General features: G+C 33.0%; 3 protein-coding genes across 3 annotated transcripts in view; all 3 read left to right on the top strand.

Moving 5' to 3' along the window:
- Positions 1 to 23,823, top strand: part of LOC139493237 (CAAX prenyl protease 1 homolog) — a 256,843-nt gene that overhangs the window by 129,695 nt on the left and 103,325 nt on the right. The window lies entirely within an intron of this gene.
- LOC139493231 (placenta-specific gene 8 protein-like) lies at positions 68 to 16,366 on the top strand. The gene is made up of 4 exons (XM_071281455.1): positions 68 to 233; positions 3,127 to 3,369; positions 14,839 to 14,978; positions 15,568 to 16,366. The coding sequence occupies exons 2-4, from the start codon at positions 3,162 to 3,164 to the stop codon at positions 15,658 to 15,660; spliced, it is 441 nt and encodes a 146-aa protein (XP_071137556.1). The 5' UTR covers positions 68 to 233; positions 3,127 to 3,161; the 3' UTR covers positions 15,661 to 16,366.
- The window catches only part of LOC139493230 (placenta-specific gene 8 protein-like), a 48,532-nt gene continuing 44,874 nt past the window's right edge, over positions 20,166 to 23,823 (top strand). The window contains exon 1 of the mRNA XM_071281454.1: positions 20,166 to 20,247. The gene's annotated coding sequence lies outside the window, so the exon portion shown is untranslated. The remainder of the gene's footprint in view (positions 20,248 to 23,823) is intronic.

Genomic DNA, 23,823 nt, shown 5'->3' with positions numbered 1-23,823 from the left:
TTTTTTTTGGTTTGTTCCATTCTTGTCCAGATTTGATTATATAACAAATGATCAATTCAGGATGCAAATATTTGAATGACATGTATGGCCGTGACATGTTTGTTACATTAAGCAACGCAATAATATTTTTTAGACTTATTGATATTTAAATACTTATTTTAATTGATCCTATGTAGACCTTGATGAGGCTTTATGCTGTGGAAGGTATCAAATAGTTACTAAGCATCTGACAGGTAATATAAATGTTGTAAAGTAATTTATAATGTAGTATAAAGTATTGTCTTTGCCTTGCACTTGTACTTTCTTCGTGAATCAATTGTTTTCCATTGATGTTATATGTTTTATCAATTCAAAATAATTTAGGAAAAATCCAAGTCAAGTACAAAAATGTACGTAAAAGCACATGCGTTTTGCACTTTGATAAGGGACTTTCCTTTTTGAATTTCCCAGCAATTCATTTTTTTGTGATTTTACTTTTTGAATACTTGTGAAGCATTGAGACAAAAAGAGAGCAAAATGAAACTGTGGTGAAATCAATAAATATTGTCTTTATTAGTTATTACATTGATTTGTTTTCAATAACTTAAAACAAAAAGTAGATAAAAAATGAAAACAACACGTTTGATAGTTTCTTGCGTCCGACGCGCTTTTTGGGACTTACCTTCATCAGGAACGCTCAAAGCCAAAAATTTGAAATCCGAAAATGTATAAGTACCGAAACCGTTGAAGAGCTATATGCCAAAAATATCTAAAATTAATAGCCAAATTCATCTAAAGCCAATTTTGTCTGAGGGAGTTGGAACCTTCTTAATAATTTCAAAATTTATAAACGGACAATTTTAGTAAAGTTTGTTAAATCATGTCAGTACCGAAGTACGGACTACTGAGCTGAAGATACCCTCGAGGACTGATAGTCCACCAGCAAAGGTATCGACCCAGTGATGTAAAAATTGAAAACAACACATTTAAGTATTGCTTAAAAGTTATTAACACTGATAGTTCTACATCATTCAAGTAGTCTATGTTTGGATCAAGCTAGCTATTTCGTTTTTAGCTTGTACCTGATTGATATTATTATCTGTTATGCAATAGGCTTTGAACTTACATTAAATTACATCGCCTACTTTAAGATTGGCACATTTGGTCAGAATATGTGGTACTAATACCAATGAGAAAATTATCCATCAAAGTTCAAATGAATTGTATGTCATTTACAGTTCTGCTGTAACACCACTGTCATAGGTTAAGGAAATGTCTGTATTGCAAGCAAAACACATATATAATGTTCCATTACTGTATGTGTTTGTCTCATGTCTGGTGATTGTACGTTATTTTTTATTGAATGTTACTGCCAACAGTATTTATACTTTCGCTTGTGTATTTGATATATACATGTACCATAATTTCTGATTTGCATTGTATCACGTTTTGTCCAAATTACCACATACTGTACTGTGTTGGGATCGTCTGCTGTTGAAATCATATTTCCGATTCAGACATTTGTATTCGGTTGCAGGAGAAACCGCAACCATTTCTATACTTACATGACAGAAAAAGAGACTGACCTTCTATATAGTTGGAAAGATAAATAAATTACTTTTGCTGTTATTTTAAAGTATCGTTTGGTTATAAAGTACATTTACATTACTACATTCATACATGTGAGGGTGTTCGTAGTGACTGCAAATAAAAAAAAAGCCCTTTGCGCGGACGAAATTCTTCAGTTTTATTTCTTCCTGACATTATAGCAAATCAATTGAGACAGACATTTTTAATTTTATTGTGAACATAACATGTATCAAATTAGGTACGTTAGGTAACATCCAATATTTATAATAAAACAATATTGAAGTTATTTAAGGTTAAAGTCACGTATTATAACATCAGTGAATAAGTACAGACGGAAAAGTTTCTTATTCAAATGTTAAATAAAATATTATCTATACAAAATCACAAATCTTTATTGTAATTGCTAATTACATGCACTTATAAGGTATAATTATTATGTGTTACATCATATAGTCATATCGAGGACCTTTGAGTACAGTGATATTGTCATTATTCTGTCCAGTTTTGTATTATTATGTCCTATAACGATTGCCTCAGTTTTTTTATAAACAGGCAACCCCAGCCGACTTTATGGTACAGAAATTAACAACGTAAGATAACCGTTCGTTCTACATAAATGAGTAATGTTTTGTATAAAAAAGAAGATATGGTATGATTGCCAATGAGCCAACTGTCCACAAAAGACCAAAATGACACAGACATTAAACAATATAGGTCACCGTACGGCTTTCAACAATGAACAAAGCACATACCGCATAGTCAGCTATAAAAGGCCCCAATATGACAATGTAATCAATTCAAACGAAAAAACTAACGGCCTTATTTATACATAAAAAAAACCACGAAAAAACAATATGTAACACATAAACAAACGACAACCCCTGAATTACAGGCTCCTGACTTGTGACAGGCACATACATGTGGCGGGGTTAAACATGTTAGTGGGATCCCAACCCTGTGTGTCTGTTTGCAGACCCTTAAAAAAAAAAAAACAAGGAAAATTACACAATTTACCAAGAAGAGAAGAAAGCCTTTTTCCACAAATTTGTTGCGTATAATCGACAAATTGTACTTACGAAATTATTTACGTGTGTTTCATAAGGTACAAAATACATGGTCTTAAATTTCGATTTGAACGAAGCAGGAAAAGTTTATTATAAGTTAATAGTCTTAAATAAACAATTGATCTTGATTAGATAATCAACACTTCACCAATTTAAATCTACATTGAAATATGAAAGATCAGAAATGTGCATGTATTCTTCAAATATAGGTGCAGACATATACAACTTCAAAGCGCAACGCTTCGAGTACAACACATATTAACGATATGGCAGCAACATAACAAATAGGATTTTACATTGGACAATTTATTATAAGAATGAATGGGCCATGTGCGTTATTTCTTATACCATTACTGTCCTCAAATCAAATAATTCATGTTAAATGATCTTGCAATTCTTTATATTATTTACACGTGATATTTTTCCTAGTAATAACTATTAACAATTTGTTATGCCACTATCTTAATTACAATCTTCATTTACTGAAATACAGACTCGTTATACTCACGTGATATTCCAGTATAGAATATGGATCCACAGCAAGGTTATGGCATACCACCTCCCCCTCAACATATGGGACGAGATTCTCAAGTATATCCTCAGCAACAACAGCAAAATACAACCGTTGTTGTTACACAGCCTGGTGTATATACAAATCCATTGCTGGTCGGTACAGTATATGGAACGAGAGAATGGTCAACAGGCCTATTTGATTGTATGTCAGATTCAGACAACTGTACGTATAACATAAAGTGACATAAATGAAATATGTAATTAATGTATGAATTTTAAGAGTTTTATATTATCGCTTCAAAATATTTATACTACTACTACTACTACTACTACTACTACTACTACTACTACTACTACTACTACTACTACTACTACTAATAATAATAATAATAATAATAGTACTAATAATAAAAGTAATAAAAATAATAATAATAGTAATGAAAATAATAATAATAATTATAATAATAATAATAATAATAATTATAAGAATAATGAAAATAGTAATGATAATAAAAATAATAATGATAATGATAATATGTATATCTGAGGTGCATGACATAAAATACAATGATTCGAGAAGGAATGGATAAAAAGTAAAATTCGAATGTATAAAATGATGAATTAAATCTGGTTTTAAAGCTTTCTAGCCTTGTCACTTGTATGACAGCCGAATAACATTTTATTATATTGACAACGATTTGTGAACAAAAGAAATAGACATACTATTTAGAATACAAAAGCTTGTACGTTTTTAAAGAACAAATGTTCACCACTTATATAAATGGACATGTTAGAAATAACTGAACAAATTTGACAATAAATGATCTATAATTATTCGGAATTGTCTACGAAACCTTCTAAACTTGACCAGGCATAACTTTGTGGATAATAAATTAATTATGAGAGTGCTACATCTTCAAAGCTTCAGTATAAATATTACCATGGCAACTTAGCATCAACAGATTGATACTACATTAATTGTATATTAATTTCATTTTGAAGTACCTTTAAGAAGTGTTAATGAAAATTTCCAAATGTAGATAATTTTACAAAAGTAGCAAATGAATGCACGTCTTTAAATAACACTATTTATTTTGAAATGATGTACTTTTAAGTTTCAGATCTAACACATTTTCAGGTAAAACAACATTGATTTAGCAAGTATGCAGTATTAAAACGCCACCTGTTTATAGAGTTACTAAAGATCTAAAAGAGTTTGTATGCGCGCCAATGAGACTTAATCTCCATCCGTCAAAATTTGTAAAAAAGCAACCATTATAGGTCAAAGTACGGTCGTCGGGCATTTGCTGAAACCGATCAGTAAACTATAAAGAACCTAAAAAATAACAAAGAGAAAATTCATTCAAACAAAAAAATCAACGGTCTAATCTTTAAAAAAAAATCGAGGAACGAGAAACATTTATGATACACATTAACAAACGACAACCACCAAACAACAGGTTCCTGATAGAGGATCGAAATATACTAGAGGAACAGTCAAACTTAACGATTTACAAACTGACTTAGAATAGGTGCAAACAAATGAAGCAGGTTTAAACGTTTTAACAGGCACCAACCTTCACTCTTACATGAAATCATAGGATAACATCACAACTTAAGAAAAATAAATTAACAAATAACTTTGTTGATTATATTCAGCTAATAAACTAAAGAATGACGATCAGATTGATTGTCTAATTATTTAAAAATTCATGTATTTGTAAATATTGTCTTCATTTATTCCCTTCTCTAATCACAATTATCGATACGGGTAAAGAAATATATGAACTTCTCCCCGTTAGACCAAAACAACCTCTAAATTGAGCATACGTTGGGCTTTGTGTGTTGTATAACTAGTAAAACAGTTTGGATCTAAAACGGTAATTTTGATCTGAACAAGTTCTGGACATCAAAGTGACTGATGTATTTATTCGCTAACGTCCCATAGACATTAATGCGATCTTTCAGTCATTTTCAGTGATACAAACTGATTAGGAGTCATTTTGCTGGTAAAATTGTCCGAAATGGACTGAATTTCTGCACTCGAAAAGTCTGGAATTTTACCGACAGACTGAACATTTACTTAAAATCTTATTGATCGAAATAGCTTTTTACATTTTCTAAGCATGTATTGGTATCTATGGCATGTATATATTGGGACGTTCACTCTGATGCCATGTGAATAATAGATAAGAATATTGCAGTTATACGAATGTCATATGTGAGATTTAATATATTGAGAAAACTATGGTTTCCAAAGGGAAGTTGGTTGTCTGTTGCAGCGTACAATTTAGTCCCTACTCTAAATTGTCCTCAATGTACTCTCACTAAAATTAAAAATATTGGTGACTATATTGATTGCGTCCATCCCATCGAACTTAAGATAAAGAATACAATAGATACAAATTATTCTGCCTCATATCTTGTCAAACAGCTACATGTACATGTAGAAATTTACAATGATGGTTGGTTGAAAACAAAATTTTATGACAAAAGAAATGCCTTAACCTTCCCAATTATGAACTTTAAATGTTTATTTAGCAACATAACAGCACCATCCGCAAACCGAGTGTTTATCTCCGAGTTGATACGATATTCCAGGTCTTGTATTTACTATTATGATTTCACTGAGTTGGTTGACCATTATGGAATAAAAGTTTCACAGAAGACAACATTTTTTTTCTAAATTTCGTGACTACAATTGCGCCGAAGTTTCATGAATGTGACCTACCGATCTAGACTTCTAATCGGGTTTGTACTAACATGAGCAACACGACGGGTGCAACATGTTACGTAGGATCTACTTATCTTACAGGAGCATCTTAGTTTTTGGTAGGGTTCGTTTTGCTCAGCCTTTGATTTCTATGTTGTGTTTTGTGTACTATTCTTTGTCTTTTGGTCGTGTTTTAGCCATGGATTGATTTTGTATGTTGTGTTTTGTGTACTATTTCTTTGCCTTTTGGTCGTGTTTTAGCCATGGATTGATTTTGTATGTTGTGTTTTGTGTACTATTCTTTGCCTTTTGGTCGTGTTTTAGCCATGGATTGATTTTGTATGTTGTGTTTTGTGTACTATTCATTGCCTTTTGGTCGTGTTTTAGCCATGGATTGATTTTGTATGTTGTGTTTTGTGTACTATTCTTTGTCTTTTGGTCGTGTTTTAGCCATGGATTGATTTTGTATGTTGTGTTTTGTGTACTATTCTTTGTCTTTTGGTCGTGTTTTAGCCATGGATTGATTTTGTATGTTGTGTTTTGTGTACTATTCTTTGTCTTTTGGTCGTGTTTTAGCCATGGATTGATTTTGTATGTTGTGTTTTGTGTACTATTCTTTGTCTTTTGGTCGTGTTTTAGCCATGGATAGATTTTGTATGTTGTGTTTTGTGTACTATTCTTTGTCCTTTGGTCGTGTTTTAGCCATGGATTGATTTTGTATGTTGTGTTTTGTGTACTATTCTTTGTCTTTTGGTCGTGTTTTAGCCATGGATTGATTTTGTATGTTGTGTTTTGTGTACTATTCTTTGTCTTTTAGTCGTGTTTTAGCCATGGATTGATTTTGTATGTTGTGTTTTGTGCACTATTCTTTGTCTTTTGGTCGTGTTTTAGCCATGGATTGATTTTGTATGTTGTGTTTTGTGTACTATTCTTTGTCTTTTGGTCGTGTTTTAGCCATGGATTGATTTTGTATGTTGTGTTTTGTGTACTATTCTTTGTCTTTTGGTCGTGTTTAAGCCATGGATTGATTTTGTATGTTGTGTTTTGTGTACTATTCTTTGTCTTTTGGTCGTGTTTTAGCCATGGATTGATTTTGTATGTTGTGTTTTGTGTACTATTCTTTGTCTTTTGGTCGTGTTTAAGCCATGGATTGATTTTGTATGTTGTGTTTTGTGTACTATTCTTTGTCTTTTGGTCGTGTTTTAGCCATGGATTGATTTTGTATGTTGTGTTTTGTGTACTATTCTTTGTCTTTTGGTCGTGTTTTAGCCATGGATTGATTTTGTATGTTGTGTTTTGTGTACTATTCTTTGTCTTTTGGTCGTGTGTTAGCCATGGATTGATTTTGTATGTTGTGTTTTGTGTACTATTCTTTGCCTTTTGGTCGTGTTTTAGCCATGGATTGATTTTGTATGTTGTGTTTTGTGTACTATTCTTTGCCTTTTGGTCGTGTTTTAGCCATGGATTGATTTTGTATGTTGTGTTTTGTGTACTATTCTTTGTCTTTTGGTCGTGTGTTAGCCATGGATTGATTTTGTATGTTGTGTTTTGTGTACTATTCTTTGTCTTTTGGTCGTGTTTTAGCCATGGATTGATTTTGTATGTTGTGTTTTGTGTACTATTCTTTGTCTTTTGGTCGTGTTTAAGCCATGGATTGATTTTGTATGTTGTGTTTTGTGTACTATTCTTTGTCTTTTGGTCGTGTTTTAGCCATGGATTGATTTTGTATGTTGTGTTTTGTGTACTATTCTTTGTCTTTTGGTCGTGTTTTAGCCATGGATTGATTTTGTATGTTGTGTTTTGTGTACTATTCTTTGTCTTTTGGTCGTGTGTTAGCCATGGATTGATTTTGTATGTTGTGTTTTGTGTACTATTCTTTGTCTTTTGGTCGTGTTTTAGCCATGGATTGATTTTGTATGTTGTGTTTTGTGTACTATTCTTTGTCTTTTGGTCGTGTTTAAGCCATGGATTGATTTTGTATGTTGTGTTTTGTGTACTATTCTTTGTCTTTTGGTCGTGTTTTAGCCATGGATTGATTTTGTATGTTGTGTTTTGTGTACTATTCTTTGTCTTTTGGTCGTGTTTTAGCCATGGATTGATTTTGTATGTTGTGTTTTGTGTACTATTCTTTGCCTTTTGGTCGTGTTTTAGCCATGGATTGATTTTGTATGTTGTGTTTTGTGTACTATTCTTTGCCTTTTGGTCGTGTTTTAGCCATGGATTGATTTTGTATGTTGTGTTTTGTGTACTATTCTTTGTCTTTTGGTCGTGTTTTAGCCATGGATTGATTTTGTATGTTGTGTTTTGTGTACTATTCTTTGTCTTTGTGTCGTGTTTTAGCCATAGATTGATTTTGTATGTTGTGTTTTGTGTACTATTCTTTGTCTTTTGGTCGTGTTTTAGCCATGGATTGATTTTGTATGTTGTGTTTTGTGTACTATTCTTTGTCTTTTGGTCGTGTTTAAGCCATGGATTGATTTTGTATGTTGTGTTTTGTGTACTATTCTTTGTCTTTTGGTCGTGTTTTAGCCATGGATTGATTTTGTATGTTGTGTTTTGTGTACTATTCTTTGTCTTTTGGTCGTGTTTTAGCCATGGATTGATTTTGTATGTTGTGTTTTGTGTACTATTCTTTGTCTTTTGGTCGTGTTTTAGCCATGGATTGATTTTGTATGTTGTGTTTTGTGTACTATTCTTTGTCTTTTGGTCGTGTTTAAGCCATGGATTGATTTTGTATGTTGTGTTTTGTGTACTATTCTTTGTCTTTTGGTCGTGTTTTAGCCATGGATTGATTTTGTATGTTGTGTTTTGTGTACTATTCTTTGTCTTTTGGTCGTGTTTTAGCCATGGATTGATTTTGTATGTTGTGTTTTGTGTACTATTCTTTGCCTTTTGGTCGTGTTTTAGCCATGGATTGATTTTGTATGTTGTGTTTTGTGTACTATTCTTTGCCTTTTGGTCGTGTTTTAGCCATGGATTGATTTTGTATGTTGTGTTTTGTGTACTATTCTTTGTCTTTTGGTCGTGTTTTAGCCATGGATTGATTTTGTATGTTGTGTTTTGTGTACTATTCTTTGCCTTTTGGTCGTGTTTTAGCCATGGATTGATTTTGTATGTTGTGTTTTGTGTACTATTCTTTGTCTTTTGGTCGTGTTTTAGCCATGGATTGATTTTGTATGTTGTGTTTTGTGTACTATTCTTTGCCTTTTGGTCGTGTTTTAGCCATGGATTGATTTTGTATGTTGTGTTTTGTGTACTATTCTTTGCCTTTTGGTCGTGTTTTAGCCATGGATTGATTTTGTATGTTGTGTTTTGTGTACTATTCTTTGCCTTTTGGTCGTGTTTTAGCCATGGATTGATTTTGTATGTTGTGTTTTGTGTACTATTCTTTGCCTTTTGGTCGTGTTTTAGCCATGGATTGATTTTGTATGTTGTGTTTTGTGTACTATTCTTTGCCTTTTGGTCGTGTTTTAGCCATGGATTGATTTTGTATGTTGTGTTTTGTGTACTATTCTTTGCCTTTTGGTCGTGTTTTAGCCATGGATTGATTTTGTATGTTGTGTTTTGTGTACTATTCTTTGCCTTTTGGTCGTGTTTTAGCCATGGATTGATTTTGTATGTTGTGTTTTGTGTACTATTCTTTGCCTTTTGGTCGTGTTTTAGCCATGGATTGATTTTGTATGTTGTGTTTTGTGTACTATTCTTTGCCTTTTAATCGTGTTTTAGCCATGGATTGATTTTGTATGTTGTGTTTTGTGTACTATTCTTTGTCTTTTGGTCGTGTTTTAGCCATGGATTGATTTTGTATGTTGTGTTTTGTGTACTATTCTTTGTCTTTTGGTCGTGTTTTAGCCATGGATTGATTTTGTATGTTGTGTTTTGTGTACTATTCTTTGTCTTTTGGTCGTGTTTAAGCCATGGATTGATTTTGTATGTTGTGTTTTGTGTACTATTCTTTGTCTTTTGGTCGTGTTTAAGCCATGGATTGATTTTGTATGTTGTGTTTTGTGTACTATTCTTTGTCTTTTGGTCGTGTTTTAGCCATGGATTGATTTTGTATGTTGTGTTTTGTGTACTATTCTTTGTCTTTTGGTCGTGTTTAAGCCATGGATTGATTTTGTGTGTTGTGTTTTGTGTACTATTCTTTGTCTTTTGGTCGTGTTTTTGTTGTGTTTTGTGTACTATTCTTTGTCTTTTGGTCGTGTTTTAGCCATGAATTGATTTTGTATGTTGTGTTTTGTGTACTATTCTTTGCCTTTTGGTCGTGTTTTAGCCATGGATTTATTTTGTATGTTGTGTTTTGTGTACTATTCTTTGCCTTTTGGTCGTGTTTTTGTTGTGTTTTGTGTACTATTCTTTGCCTTTTGGTCGACTTATTAGTTTGCATGTTCCTTTCGATTATTTTGCGTCTCTTTTGTCTTACGAAATGAAAGTGTCCCACATTACATCCCGGTTGACCTACCTGCCAGATCTTGCCCTTTAAATTGATTGCACTGTTATTTTTCTCCTCTAAATGATTAGAATATTTATCCGAATCATCAATTAATCATTCTAGATTTCCCCCTTGTGTACTCAAGTAACAGTACATCAGTTTACAGAAATATTTGAATACAAATTTAATTTTAATTGATACATTTTTTTATGATTTCATTAAGTCCTGTTGAAATCATAACCTTTGCAACAATAAAATGTATTATTTATAAGAATGAATGAATGATTTATTATAATGCAACCTATATATACAATAAATACATATCAATACAATATTACATTACAGCCAGCCAGATAAGCGTACGATGCACTGACAAATTAAAGTTCAAAATTTTGAAAAATAGATAACACATAGTTTTGGACGAATGTCTAAATTATTAGAAAATTCAACAGTTCAAGGAAAATAGTTGAATAATTTCTCTTCTGATACGATCACAGTCCAAGATAAAGTTCGCTATACTTTTGTTGTTGTTAGATAACAGTTCATTTAAGGCAGCATTTGGAGGAAGTGCATTTATGCGTAGAGGATAAGCAGGATCTGGTGATATTGCAGTAAATAGTTTATTTCTCAATATTGTACACAGTGAAAAGATATGGTCCAGACATGATCTAAGCCGCCTAAATCCGTTTTGTTCCTCACTAAAAAAGTTATTGTTTTCGAGATGACTGATGAGCCTTTCATTCAAAATCTGACTAAATGTTTTTGCGACAGTTGACATCAGACTTATGCTTCGGTAATCCATCGGATTGCGGAAATCCTTGCCTTTTTTTAGCAGAGGACATATAATGCTTCGACACCAAGGATCTGGAACAATTCCATAGCTAAAACACACATTGAACAGTTCGTGAAGAGTTTTCGACAGGACATCACATTTTAGTATTTCATTATGTAAATTGTCTATTCCTACTGCTTTGCCATTTTTTAAACTGATTATCGCACGTTTCGTTTCATCAAGGGAAATAGGTTTGTTCAATTCAGATGTGCTCGTGTTGTCAACATATGTTTGATTAACAGAGAAGTTTTCATATTCACGCTCCAGTTGTGAATTAAGGTTTTGCAGTTGCTCAACAAATTCAGAATCAACTTTTGTATTGTCACTAGAGAACAGTTTGGAATACTCCTCTTTACATCGTTGTAAAATTTCGGAGGGATCATGAGACACTGACCCATCGTCCATGTTGACACTATCAATGTTTGTCGATGGTTTTCCTGGTCCTAGTTTACTGATTTCACGCCAAAATTCTTTTGGATTGCCCTGATTGATTGATTTTATTCGATTTAGTCTTTGAGCTGTATATTTCCTTTCTTCTTGTCGTAAACGTTTATCAAATTGTCTACGCTTTATTTTGAATATCTCCCAGTGTTTTGTTTTTGTTCGACGGTCAACTTGATAACTCAAATAGTCCTTTTCGGCAATATTTACCTCACGAAGTAGATTTCGTAATTCGTTGTTCCAGTACGATTTTTTGTTACGGCGTTTACGTTTGTGTGTGCTTTGTCCAAGATCTTTCTAAGTAAGAACATTGTCCATTTCGTCATGAATTGCATTCAGTAGCGTTTCATAGATTGAGTTAATCCTTTGTTCAATGTTATGACGATCGAGTAGTGAATCGACCACTGTGTATAAACAGCGCTTACATCGTTCGCTCTTGAATATATCATTTGGGATCTTTGTGACGTCATATTTTCGCCTCACAGATTTTACACAGTTGTTTTCATCAATTGGCGCTTTTACTACCTGTGGGCTTGTATAATTTCGATACTCCGAATAATCGAATTAACACTATAATACTGAGTGATCTGGGACTCTTAAGTTGGGATGTACCTTAATATTGTGATCGATCAGCAAGTCTGACACAAGTTTTACCTCGAAATCGTAAAATTTTGTCAACGAAGCATGCGGAGTAATCATGTAGTCAACTACATATTTACCAATAGGCGAAACGTACGTAAAATTGTCTTTTGAACTGTCTCCTCTTCCGTTCATCAGAGAACAATTTGAGTCGTTTAAGAACTCCAACAGAAATACACCAAACGCATATTTTACAGAATCAATATAGCATCGTTCTGGTAGAGTACCGATAGAGTCAGTTAGATCTTGCGAGTTTCCTATGCGCCCATTAAAATCACCACAAATTAGGACTGGTTTATAGCTACTATAAAGATACACTTGCGATAGAAGATGGTCGTAAAATTCCTGAGCAATGTTGCCCCTACTTGACCGTTCCGGTTGCAGGTAACACACACACAGATAAAGCATAAAGTGTTGGTCATGTTTGCATTTCAAATTAATCCATAGAATATCATCTCTACTATTGTCAAGAATATCGACGTCAAAATTGTCAAGTATACAGTTCTTAATCAAAAATCCTATTCCACCACTACCCCTCCACGCTTTGTTCGACAAAATTCGCCTATTACAACCTATCCACTTATACCCATCTAGTTCAATAGCTTCATTGTCTTTCAGATGGGTCTCAGAAATGCCATACCCATCACAATTCAAATAAGTTAAAATGTTTTCCCTTTAAAGTCCGCCATTGTCATTTTGTCGTTTAACGTACCAGCCGTTGCAGGTCCAACTACCAATTGTCAGTTTTGCATCGGTCTTATCTGACTGGCATGCATATTAGTCTGATTTTTCAACAACACGACCACCCCGGAATTCCAAATTTGGAATCGATTTGATGATTCGTCGAAGGTTCGCCTCTTGCATTCGTTCATGTGGTGAACGGTCTGTTTCAATATATAAAGTTTTGTAATCTTCCGTATCTTTTAGCTTCCGTTTGTTCCGAAGAACATCGATGCGTTCTTTTCCATCAGAGAAAGTTACGAGAACGGGTTTTGATAGATTATAATAATAATATAATAAATTCTTTATTTAAAGAGGGTAACTCAATTAGAAATAGTCTAATTTTCATTGAGGCCCTCAGATTAGAATTGTTAGTTGTACCGTTATTTTTACCTCCGATCTTCTGAACATCAACCACGCTAAAGTCTAGTCATATGGCATTTAAAACACCGTAAACAAACGCCTTAAGGCTTTCCATGTCCGAAGTGTCATGGGTGATATTTTTGAATACTAATTTGTGTTGTGAGCTGTTTTCGTTAATTGCCGATTGTGTGGTGTTCTTAACATGTATATCTGATTCATATTTTATCATTATATTTTCCAATGTTCTGATCTTTTAATCAACATTAGCAAATTCCATTGACATTTCATCTTTCAAAGATTGTATACTTTTGCTTATCTCATGTGTGAATTTTGTTTCCATGTTCATCATTCTTTGCTCCAATGGTGTTCTTAAAGAATCTTGGTTCTGTTTAATACTCATCATTAATTTATACTCATCATTTGTTGATACATTTTGGTCTGGGTATGGTTCGGACATTATTGACTGACAAGGTTGGATAGGAACCGGTACGATTTTGTGTCGAAGGACGGACAAAATCACAATCAGAGTCGGAGGAACTTTGCCTTGGTCTTCGTGGAGGATATCTTGACATAGAGTGTTATGGGTGTTTGGTGTTTGTATACTTTCCATAATAACTATTTATCACAATATTCTGGTTTTAACTGATTAGCACATCCAGATCAGTAGATTTTCCCAATAATCTATCACATTTCTTTCAGTGAAAAATTCAAACGTAGATCTTGTTTAAACGTCACATGATATTCTATATAATTATGGGTTTCTTTTTTTTCTTACAAATGTTAGGAAATTAATTAGCTTATTGTTTATGATTTCGATTTTTTTTGAGTGTTTTGACGTTTTGCACTTTAATATTGAAATTATCTTATTTTAAAAGTAATTTTCTTATTTAACACCTACTACTAAGTTCAAGTCAACACTTAAGGATGTATTTTCTGACGTTTCAGTTTCGTTGAAATCACATTCTGAAAATATTTCCCAAATATATGTTACAAGTGAAAAAATATCGATGAATTTATAAAAATGTTATAATCAAATTTAACCCCAATGATAAGTTTTTGAGTCATCAATTTTACAAATGTTATTACCAATCAAGTCAGTCGTTTTAGCCTATATTTTGAAGAAATGGGTGAGGTGCACAATAAATGGATTAACCACAAAAGTGTACATACCATATCACTTTGTTTCATTTCAAATTTCTAAGATATATATTTTTTCAATCATTTATAGCAAAGAAGTTGAAATAATATGCATCCTGTGCTTAAAACAGAAAAAAAAAATGGTGAGTTCGACACAAAAAACAACCATCCAAATATGATAAGCTTTCTTTTATTAACACCTACCTAAAGTTTTTAAATTTATGCAGGACGGTCCACTTCATCTTGATTGAAAGTATGAACAACTCTAGAAATGTTTACTCCTCAGAGGTACCGGTGTACACCCTTAGGACATAATGAGTTATATCAAAGAACTACATTTCTTTAAAAAGGAAACAAAAATGGAATGAATTAAATTGAAGAAGTGCCTTTTTTAAAATTAACATAACTTTTTTAGGTTTGTATACGGCCTTTTGTTACAGTTGTGCAATGTTCGCCATAGGTGTACGATTGGGTGAAAACAACTGTACAATGTGTTTTGTGCCAGCTGTTGATATCAACCTAAGAACAAGAATAAGAACTCTTGGTGGAATAGAGGTAAGCTAATAAACATGCACTTGGAATTTGGTGAAGATGGCACTGTAGAAAGCAATTGGTGGTAATGAGTACGTCAATACTCAGGTAAAATAATTCTGTAAGAGGTACATCACTTGTTGTGCACTTAACTATAAAGGTAAGAAATGAAACGTCTGTTTGGCCTGTTCTACGTGACTTTATCCATTTTATCAAATTGAGCCAGTAGCAAAACATTGAAATATGTACCTGAAGCAACTTAACCATATAGCAAATGTACCAAAGTGAATTATGAATATCCAAGACGAGCACTTTAGATAGGTTTATAAGCTAGTGGACAGTGATTTTGACAACTATTAAATGTAGGTGTTGTTACAGACGCGGCAGTTATGTAATTGAAGAAATGGTAACGTATATAGTGTTGTCTTGGTAAGTGTTCACCAAAATATATCACTCATTATCAGATATTAATGTATTAATCGAAACTGTGGAATTTAAAGTGTGAGAGAATAACATAAAGTATAATTCAGAATCGACTCACCATTCAATATTCATCATAAAGATTTCATGATTTAGCCGAACTGTCATAATAACTCCTTCTTTTACATTGTAGGGTGATATGTGTAATGACTGTATTGTTGTTGCATGTTGTGCACAATGTGCAGCTTGCCAGGAACATAGGGAACTACGTAATATGGGACTGTAAATTGGTGTGTACTCTTTTGAAATGATTCTTGAACTGATCCACAGTTTGTGAAGAATTTTTACCTTTTATCAACATCTATATGTATATATTTATAGACGAGTGTTTTTGTTTGTATACAATACTTTTTATGAAGGATAGTGGTGAAGAAGTAACACAATGTAAAGGGTTTATTTTCTTCAAAGTAGTAATCAATGGTAATATGAGTATAGAAACATTTATATGTATGTGTCATTCAATTCAAGCACGTCTTATATTGCACAACAATACTGAGAGGCGTAACTTGTTGAACAAAATTGCTACAACAAAGATTTAAATGTTATTTTATCACAGGACTTAGATGGGAGGAGTAAGCGCATACATATGCCAACGTCTGATATAATATAGTTAAATTAGTTCATAACGATTATAGGTATTGACGTTGTTGACCTTATAAGTGGTAACTCTGTAACTGTAATACTACGCGATAATATCCCGGAAAAGATCCGTGTTTGTACTGAGTATAACATATATTGTACGTTGTTTATCATCTTAATTACATTATATGGTGTGTTATATGTTTATTTCCCTTTTACTGTTCATTCTTGGTTATATCATTCTGCAGTGGCTAGGTATCAATTCATCCTGTCGTGTTGTGCTATTAGCATTTTTTTATATTCTTATCCTTTATATTTGCCTATGTGCTTTGTATATATTTTTTCTTATTTGACATAGTTGTTTGTTTTATAGTGATTAACGTCACAGTACCCAAAATACAAATTGTACCTATTTTAAGAAAAAAAAAAGCAGCGAACATCTTACAATTTTACGTGGACACTAAACGCATGGACACGTTTTATGATTCGATATCATGCACGTCTTTCAACATTAAAAAAGATAAAACAAATAATTAAAAAATTGACAAATTGTTCACATATTATATCAACAGACAAAGTGTTCATTAAAAAGGTACAATTTACAAAAACGTCGCCATGCGGCGTTCTCAAAAAGTCATCTTTGAAAACACAAATGAAAAATGAGCGAAAATTATATGTAACGATAAAATAGAGAATTGAAATAAGGAATATGTCAAAGAGACACCAACCCGACCAAGGAGCAGATACCAGTCAGAGACAAGCAATCAGTCTTCAGCGCAGTGGGAAACTCCGGAACCCAGAAGTGGTCCTCAACTGGCCACTAAATAAAGTTGTGTATACGTACTAGTTCAGTGAAATGGACGTCACATTAAACTCCCAAAGATATGAATAAACTAAAGCAAAAAAAAAAGACTTAGAAAGGCCAAAGGCTTCAGACTTGCGGCGGGGTTAAATATGTTTTGTGCGATTTCAACTCTTCCCCTATACCTCTTGCAAATGTACAATCAAGAAACACAAAGCAATACGTACAGTAAAACTCAGTTTAAAAGAAGTCAGAGTCCGATGTCAGAATAGAAACTAAGCTAAATGACAATGATACATTAATTCTTAGAGGACTACTAGCATCTGTTATTCAATTTTTAAGATGTGAATTTAAACGTGGATGCAGTCTGGGAACTGCTCTTGATAGAATCATGGATCGTTCGGAGGTCTTTTTAAACCCATTTTTTTATGATCCAATATGCATTCAACATTAAATTGGTGGAACCATATAGGAAATAATAATATGTCTACAAAATGAACATACAGAATAGAAACTAGTCTGATTCATACAAAACGAAGGTAAAAATCTGTCAAAATAGGTGCAAGTTTGGTTCCATCACGTTTGAAGTATAACACGATGTTGACCGCTGAAACCAATTTTTGGAAATATTTAACTGTGATTTCTGTTTGTTGTGTTTTTAAATGTTGTCATGATTGAGGAATTTTATACGAATGTTAAATAAGTGAGAGATTTAGTAAGATATAAAACCAGGTTAAAAAGTAACATAAATACTGAACTCCGAGGAAAATTCAAAACGGAAAGTCCCTTTTCAAATGACAAAATAAAAAAATAAAACACATGGACAACAACTGTCATATTCTGATTTGGTACAACATTCTCAAATTAAACAAGAACTATCTTTAAAAAAGATATCCGACGTATTTAAATTTGAGTATATGTTTAAAACTATCATTTCGATAACCTTTAGAGGCACAAAGATACCATTTAAATAACGTTTTTTCTGTTTGTGTTCAGTATTCTCGGTCCTCGTATCTTTCTGTTTACATTCACCAAAACCCCGCGGAAATCTCACATGCGTAGGTGCGTTCTAAAAGTCATGTACGTTCGTACAACAAAATTTTCATTAAAAATTATATAATTGTCCCGAATGAACAGCTGTCACGTATGCAAAGAGCTATTGGAGAAACAATTATTTTAATAAAAATATAAATCTTTGTAAGATCTAGTTCAAATATTTATAGTTTTTCACTTGCTTTCCATCACGATATAATTAACTAGACGTTTTTTCAAACACAACCAAATCATCCACCATGACAGCATTTTGTCCAATCACAGAAAGGATTTTCGAGCATGTGTATTCTGTTGCCATAGTTAAGCGTCCTTAAGTTCAAAGGGCACAAACCGAAACTAATACCGACTACGTCGGGAAAATGGTGGATTAAACCTCTCACTCGTATGACAGTCGCAACAAATTCCATTATATCGTTAACGATGTGTGAACAAAACAGACTAAATAGGTAAAATTGTCAAAATATGGATACAGCTATCATCACCATGTCGCAATCTTAATAGAACAAAAAAAAATACATAAAAGAGGAGCACATAAAAGAACATTTAAAATTTACCAACCACATGCATTGCTACCTATATACGTATTTACAATCAACCCAAATGACTGCATGGCGAGGTTCACATCAACTCGAGTAGAGTCTCACGTGTGTCATATTACTGAATGTTACGTAGCACAGGAAGAGATGTAAATAATTTTGTCGTTCAAAGTATGTTCAATATTGTTATAAAACAATAACATATATATTGGGATGTTGAAAGTACATAACTACGTCATATGTACCCAAAACAAACACACAAAAGGTAGCACGTACATATTAAAGCACACCAGCAAACATGACAGAAATGACAGATATTACAAACAACACATAATTTTGTAGTTCGAAGTATTATACAAACATAATAGCACATTAAGCTAATTGCATTTTAATAAAACAGAATGTTTAAAGCATTTATTTTCGTCATAAGAAAATTATCATATCTGGACTATGAAACTTTCGTTTGATGTGTTTGAGCTTTTGCCATTTGATAAGGGGCTTTCAGTTTTGAATTTTCCTTCGGGTTCGATCTGTGTGTTATTTTACGTTTTGTATGGTATTTTACTTCTTTATATTAAATTTACGTGGAACAAGCAACGTAACAACTTGATATGCGTCTCTTATAAATAAAACACTGGTGATTGTATAGTTATCAAATTAAACGTCATCACGTCAAATGTATCGAAAAACGTGACAGTTGTACATAGGACGTCCTGCTTTAATATTTTCTTAAAACATACGTAATGCATCTGCATTACAAACGCTGCAAAAATAATTTTTAAAAGTAGCCTGTGGACAGTGAAAATGCGTTTACAAAAAAATCAATTCAACTATTCCTGAAATCGGAAATCGGCTTCCTGACAGTGTTTGCATATTTATATATATATAAAAGGACAAAAAACTTATCATCCCTGAGTAAGTAAGTAAATTGTTTTCCCTATCATGTTCTATATCCGCGGAAAGCGGCTTATCATGAAAGAATTCTAGAAACTACTGCATCCATTTTATAATATATTATGCCAAAATTGACGCTATATAAGGACATATGAAGTCAAACTTGTTTGTTAACTAGTCGCTATTTGTTTCTTTTTTAAAGCATATGATATAGTCACCTTAAGGTAGAGAAATGTGTTTATCAACTCATGAAAACTATATATCGCTCGATTTTTGTACATAGTAATATTGAGGACTGAACAAAGACTGTTGTCGAGTACACCAAAACTCATAATAGCCACAGGCGAGCGTATTTACACATGTATGTAAATGTGTCCGCCATTACGTAAAATCGATGAAGTTCCCGTACAATTTGGCATTACAATTTAAAAATGTTTAACGTCATAATCAAAATGTGATTTTTGCTTGCCACAGAAATTTATTGAGAGCAGGGTCGTGTTCATTATCGTAGCGGCTATGTAGCGACTGCTAACAATATCTATGTAGCAGCTAGGCTAAATACACGTTCAATAGTCATAAATCTACGTAGCACTATGTAGCCGCTACCATAGTGAACGCAACCCAGATCTTAGGTCCTTTAGATACAAGATTCGGCTAAAATTCCAAAGTGAAATACATTTATGCTCACTCGTTGTGAAATCTGTTTTTTATATGTTAAAGAATAATAACGATATAGAAATACATCTGATTTTGCATAAACTATGATTGATTTTATCTTTTTAAAAATCCCCGATGTGAACATGGCTGTGACATGAATTGTTATATCGAGTAACATAGTAATGTTAAAACGTAAAAGATATTTTAATAATTACTTGTTAAGGTCGTGATCATAACGTATTGTGGTTTGAATAGGGAGAAAGCTTATCACAAATTACTGATCTTCAGTCAGGTAATTGCATAGATGTAAAAATTTGTGATGAAATGTTCACTTAGTGTTTTTTTTAATTCATTTCTTTTAAAACACGTTTTTTTTTATCCTTGTTGAATCATATTGCAACATTTTTTACAGATACATTTCTATGAAGTCAATTACGCTCATTAACAGTAGCGTTATCTCTTTAACTTAAGATTCATGCTTGAATAAATACCAAAGAGATATAAATGAATTATTATTTTTATTGGCAAAATAAAGGCCACGGCTCACAAATTAATCAAACATTAATTTATCATCAATAAAGATGAAACATTAGCATGATCATGAGTCACAAATGATCAAAATTAACACATTAGCGTGGATCACTGTTGATCAGTTATAATATAAGAATGGATCACGATTGATCAATTAAAAACTTTAGCATGGATCACGATTGATCAATTATAACATTAGCATGGATCAAGAATGATCAATTAGAACCATCTGTACAAAAAGAGCACTTTATCATTACTGTCCAATACTGACATTGACTTTAAAAATACTGGCCCTGGGAACAGAAGCTCAGTAACGGATATTAGAGTCCATTATGTGAACATGAAGCAAGATGTTTGGCGTTGTGTCGCTTTCCCGCCAAATTTCTTCAGATAGTCCTTCAAGAAATTAGTTGAAAATTAATAGAATGAAAAGTTCGTTAATCCAACGCTTCTGTGTCAAAATATTTCAACAGTTGTCCATTAGTTAAGGTGTACAAAGTTCAATTATAGAATCACGATCAAAAGTTAAACGGAATATAGCGAATAAAATCTCATCTTGAGTCATCTTGGAATTTCTACACTTGGTGAGCCATGACGAATCATCATACAACATCGGGTGCAAGGAAATAAAAATGTCCATAAAACCTGAAAAATAAATCAAAACAGCAGCAGTATATCGCCAAAATACACGTTTTGAAATCAAGAGGTGGGAGGGTGGGTTTTTCTTACATTACATAGAAATATATTAATACAAAACCCAGAATTTACTCTGACGAAAAATGTCTGCCTTTTCTTCTGAAATCTCTGAACGCCAATGCAGACAATATTGACGTCACAGACGATATTGGTCCGCTAGGCCACATGACCCTTTTTCGAGAAACTTAGTTTGATTTTCAGAAAATTGCAAACCTACATTATAAAGAAACTGTATAAAGAAAGGTAACTCGAATAACTGAAACGGCAGCTTCACAGAGTTAAAGCAATCTATCCCATATTAGGATAGATTGAATTAACTTAAGATTCATGCTTGAATAAATACCAAAGAGATATAAATGAATTATTATTTTTATTGGCAAAATAAAGGCCACGGCTCACAAATTAATCAAACATTAATTTATCATCAATAAAGATGAAACATTAGCATGATCATGAGTCACAAATGATCAAAATTAACACATTAGCGTGGATCACTGTTGATCAGTTATAATATAAGAATGGATCACGATTGATCAATTAAAAACTTTAGCATGGATCACGATTGATCAATTATAACATTAGCATGGATCAAGAATGATCAATTAGAACCATCTGTACAAAAAGAGCACTTTATCATTACTGTCCAATACTGACATTGACTTTAAAAATACTGGCCCTGGGAACAGAAGCTCAGTAACGGATATTAGAGTCCATTATGTGAACATGAAGCAAGATGTTTGGCGTTGTGTCGCTTTCCCGCCAAATTTCTTCAGATAGTCCTTCAAGAAATTAGTTGAAAATTAATAGAATGAAAAGTTCGTTAATCCAACGCTTCTGTGTCAAAATATTTCAACAGTTGTCCATTAGTTAAGGTGTACAAAGTTCAATTATAGAATCACGATCAAAAGTTAAACGGAATATAGCGAATAAAATCTCATCTTGAGTCATCTTGGAATTTCTACACTTGGTGAGCCATGACGAATCATCATACAACATCGGGTGCAAGGAAATAAAAATGTCCATAAAACCTGAAAAATAAATCAAAACAGCAGCAGTATATCGCCAAAATACACGTTTTGAAATCAAGAGGTGGGAGGGTGGGTTTTTCTTACATTACATAGAAATATATTAATACAAAACCCAGAATTTACTCTGACGAAAAATGTCTGCCTTTTCTTCTGAAATCTCTGAACGCCAATGCAGACAATATTGACGTCACAGACGATATTGGTCCGCTAGGCCACATGACCCTTTTTCGAGAAACTTAGTTTGATTTTCAGAAAATTGCAAACCTACATTATAAAGAAACTGTATAAAGAAAGGTAACTCGAATAACTGAAACGGCAGCTTCACAGAGTTAAAGCAATCTATCCCATATTAGGATAGATTGAATTAACTTAAGATTCATGCTTGAATAAATACCAAAGAGATATAAATGAATTATTATTTTTATTGGCAAAATAAAGGCCACGGCTCACAAATTAATCAAACATTAATTTATCATCAATAAAGATGAAACATTAGCATGATCATGAGTCACAAATGATCAAAATTAACACATTAGCGTGGATCACTGTTGATCAGTTATAATATAAGAATGGATCACGATTGATCAATTAAAAACTTTAGCATGGATCACGATTGATCAATTATAACATTAGCATGGATCAAGAATGATCAATTAGAACCATCTGTACAAAAAGAGCACTTTATCATTACTGTCCAATACTGACATTGACTTTAAAAATACTGGCCCTGGGAACAGAAGCTCAGTAACGGATATTAGAGTCCATTATGTGAACATGAAGCAAGATGTTTGGCGTTGTGTCGCTTTCCCGCCAAATGGTCGCATGTAACATGTTAAACATGCGACCACCGCCATGAAATAAAAGAAAACGACGCAACAAGCCGTGGCCTTATTGACTTGGTTGCTACATATTTATATTTATCCCTTCTCTTGCAGGGCGAAGCCTTTAAATAAACGAACGTCATAGCACACTATTGCAAGTGCACGACTTAAATCAACAAAACATTATTAGAAGTAACCACACAGTTTGTACACTAAATCATTATCTGTACATTTTCTTTCATTAGGAACTCTTACACAACTTCCTGAAGAAAACTTTGAATTCTATACAAAAATAGTTCATTTCCCATGTTTGAAAGATGAACACCGTCCATGTTGAAAAGTCCCTTCTCATTCCATGTTATTTCAGGATATTTTATGTATCCTCCACCAGACTTAAGACATAACCAACCAGCAAAATTGTTTATTCTGACCGCAGCTCGGTTCAGAGACTTAATGTTTTGGCCATTCCGCCAAACTAGCCTTGGTAGTATCTGGGACCAAATTAATTTAGCTTTAGGGAGCAATTCTGAAACCTTACAAAGAGACGACTTAATTTGCCGTCTAAAATTATGTAACTTGCAGGAGCCTATGTTGTTGCCCCCACAATGTATAATTAAAAAATCTGGCTCCTGTTCAAATCTTAATAAATATTTTATCCTTGGTACTAATTCTTGCCAATTCATGCCCCCTTTACCTTGCCACCAAATGGTACATTTTTTCCGCTTCAAACCCAAATGGATGCCGTCATAAGTGGTGCGGGCATGGGTAAATGCATGTTTTACAATGGACGAG

Source organism: Mytilus edulis, chromosome 10, assembly GCF_963676685.1.
Source record: "Mytilus edulis chromosome 10, xbMytEdul2.2, whole genome shotgun sequence".
Lineage (NCBI taxonomy): Eukaryota > Metazoa > Mollusca > Bivalvia > Mytilida > Mytilidae > Mytilus > Mytilus edulis.
The sequence above is the reverse complement of the archived record's forward strand: the minus strand, read 5'-3'. Positions and strand labels throughout refer to the sequence as shown.

Excerpts from the sequence above, each read along its gene's own strand:
- LOC139493231 (XM_071281455.1), top strand. The coding sequence starts at position 3,162 with ATGGATCCACAGCAAGGTTATGGCATACCACCTCCCCCTCAACATATG. Across the intron at positions 3,370-14,838 it reads TATGTCAGATTCAGACAACT|GTTTGTATACGGCCTTTTGT; the intron begins GTACGTATAACA and ends TAACTTTTTTAG. Across the intron at positions 14,979-15,567 it reads GAACTCTTGGTGGAATAGAG|GGTGATATGTGTAATGACTG; the intron begins GTAAGCTAATAA and ends TTTACATTGTAG.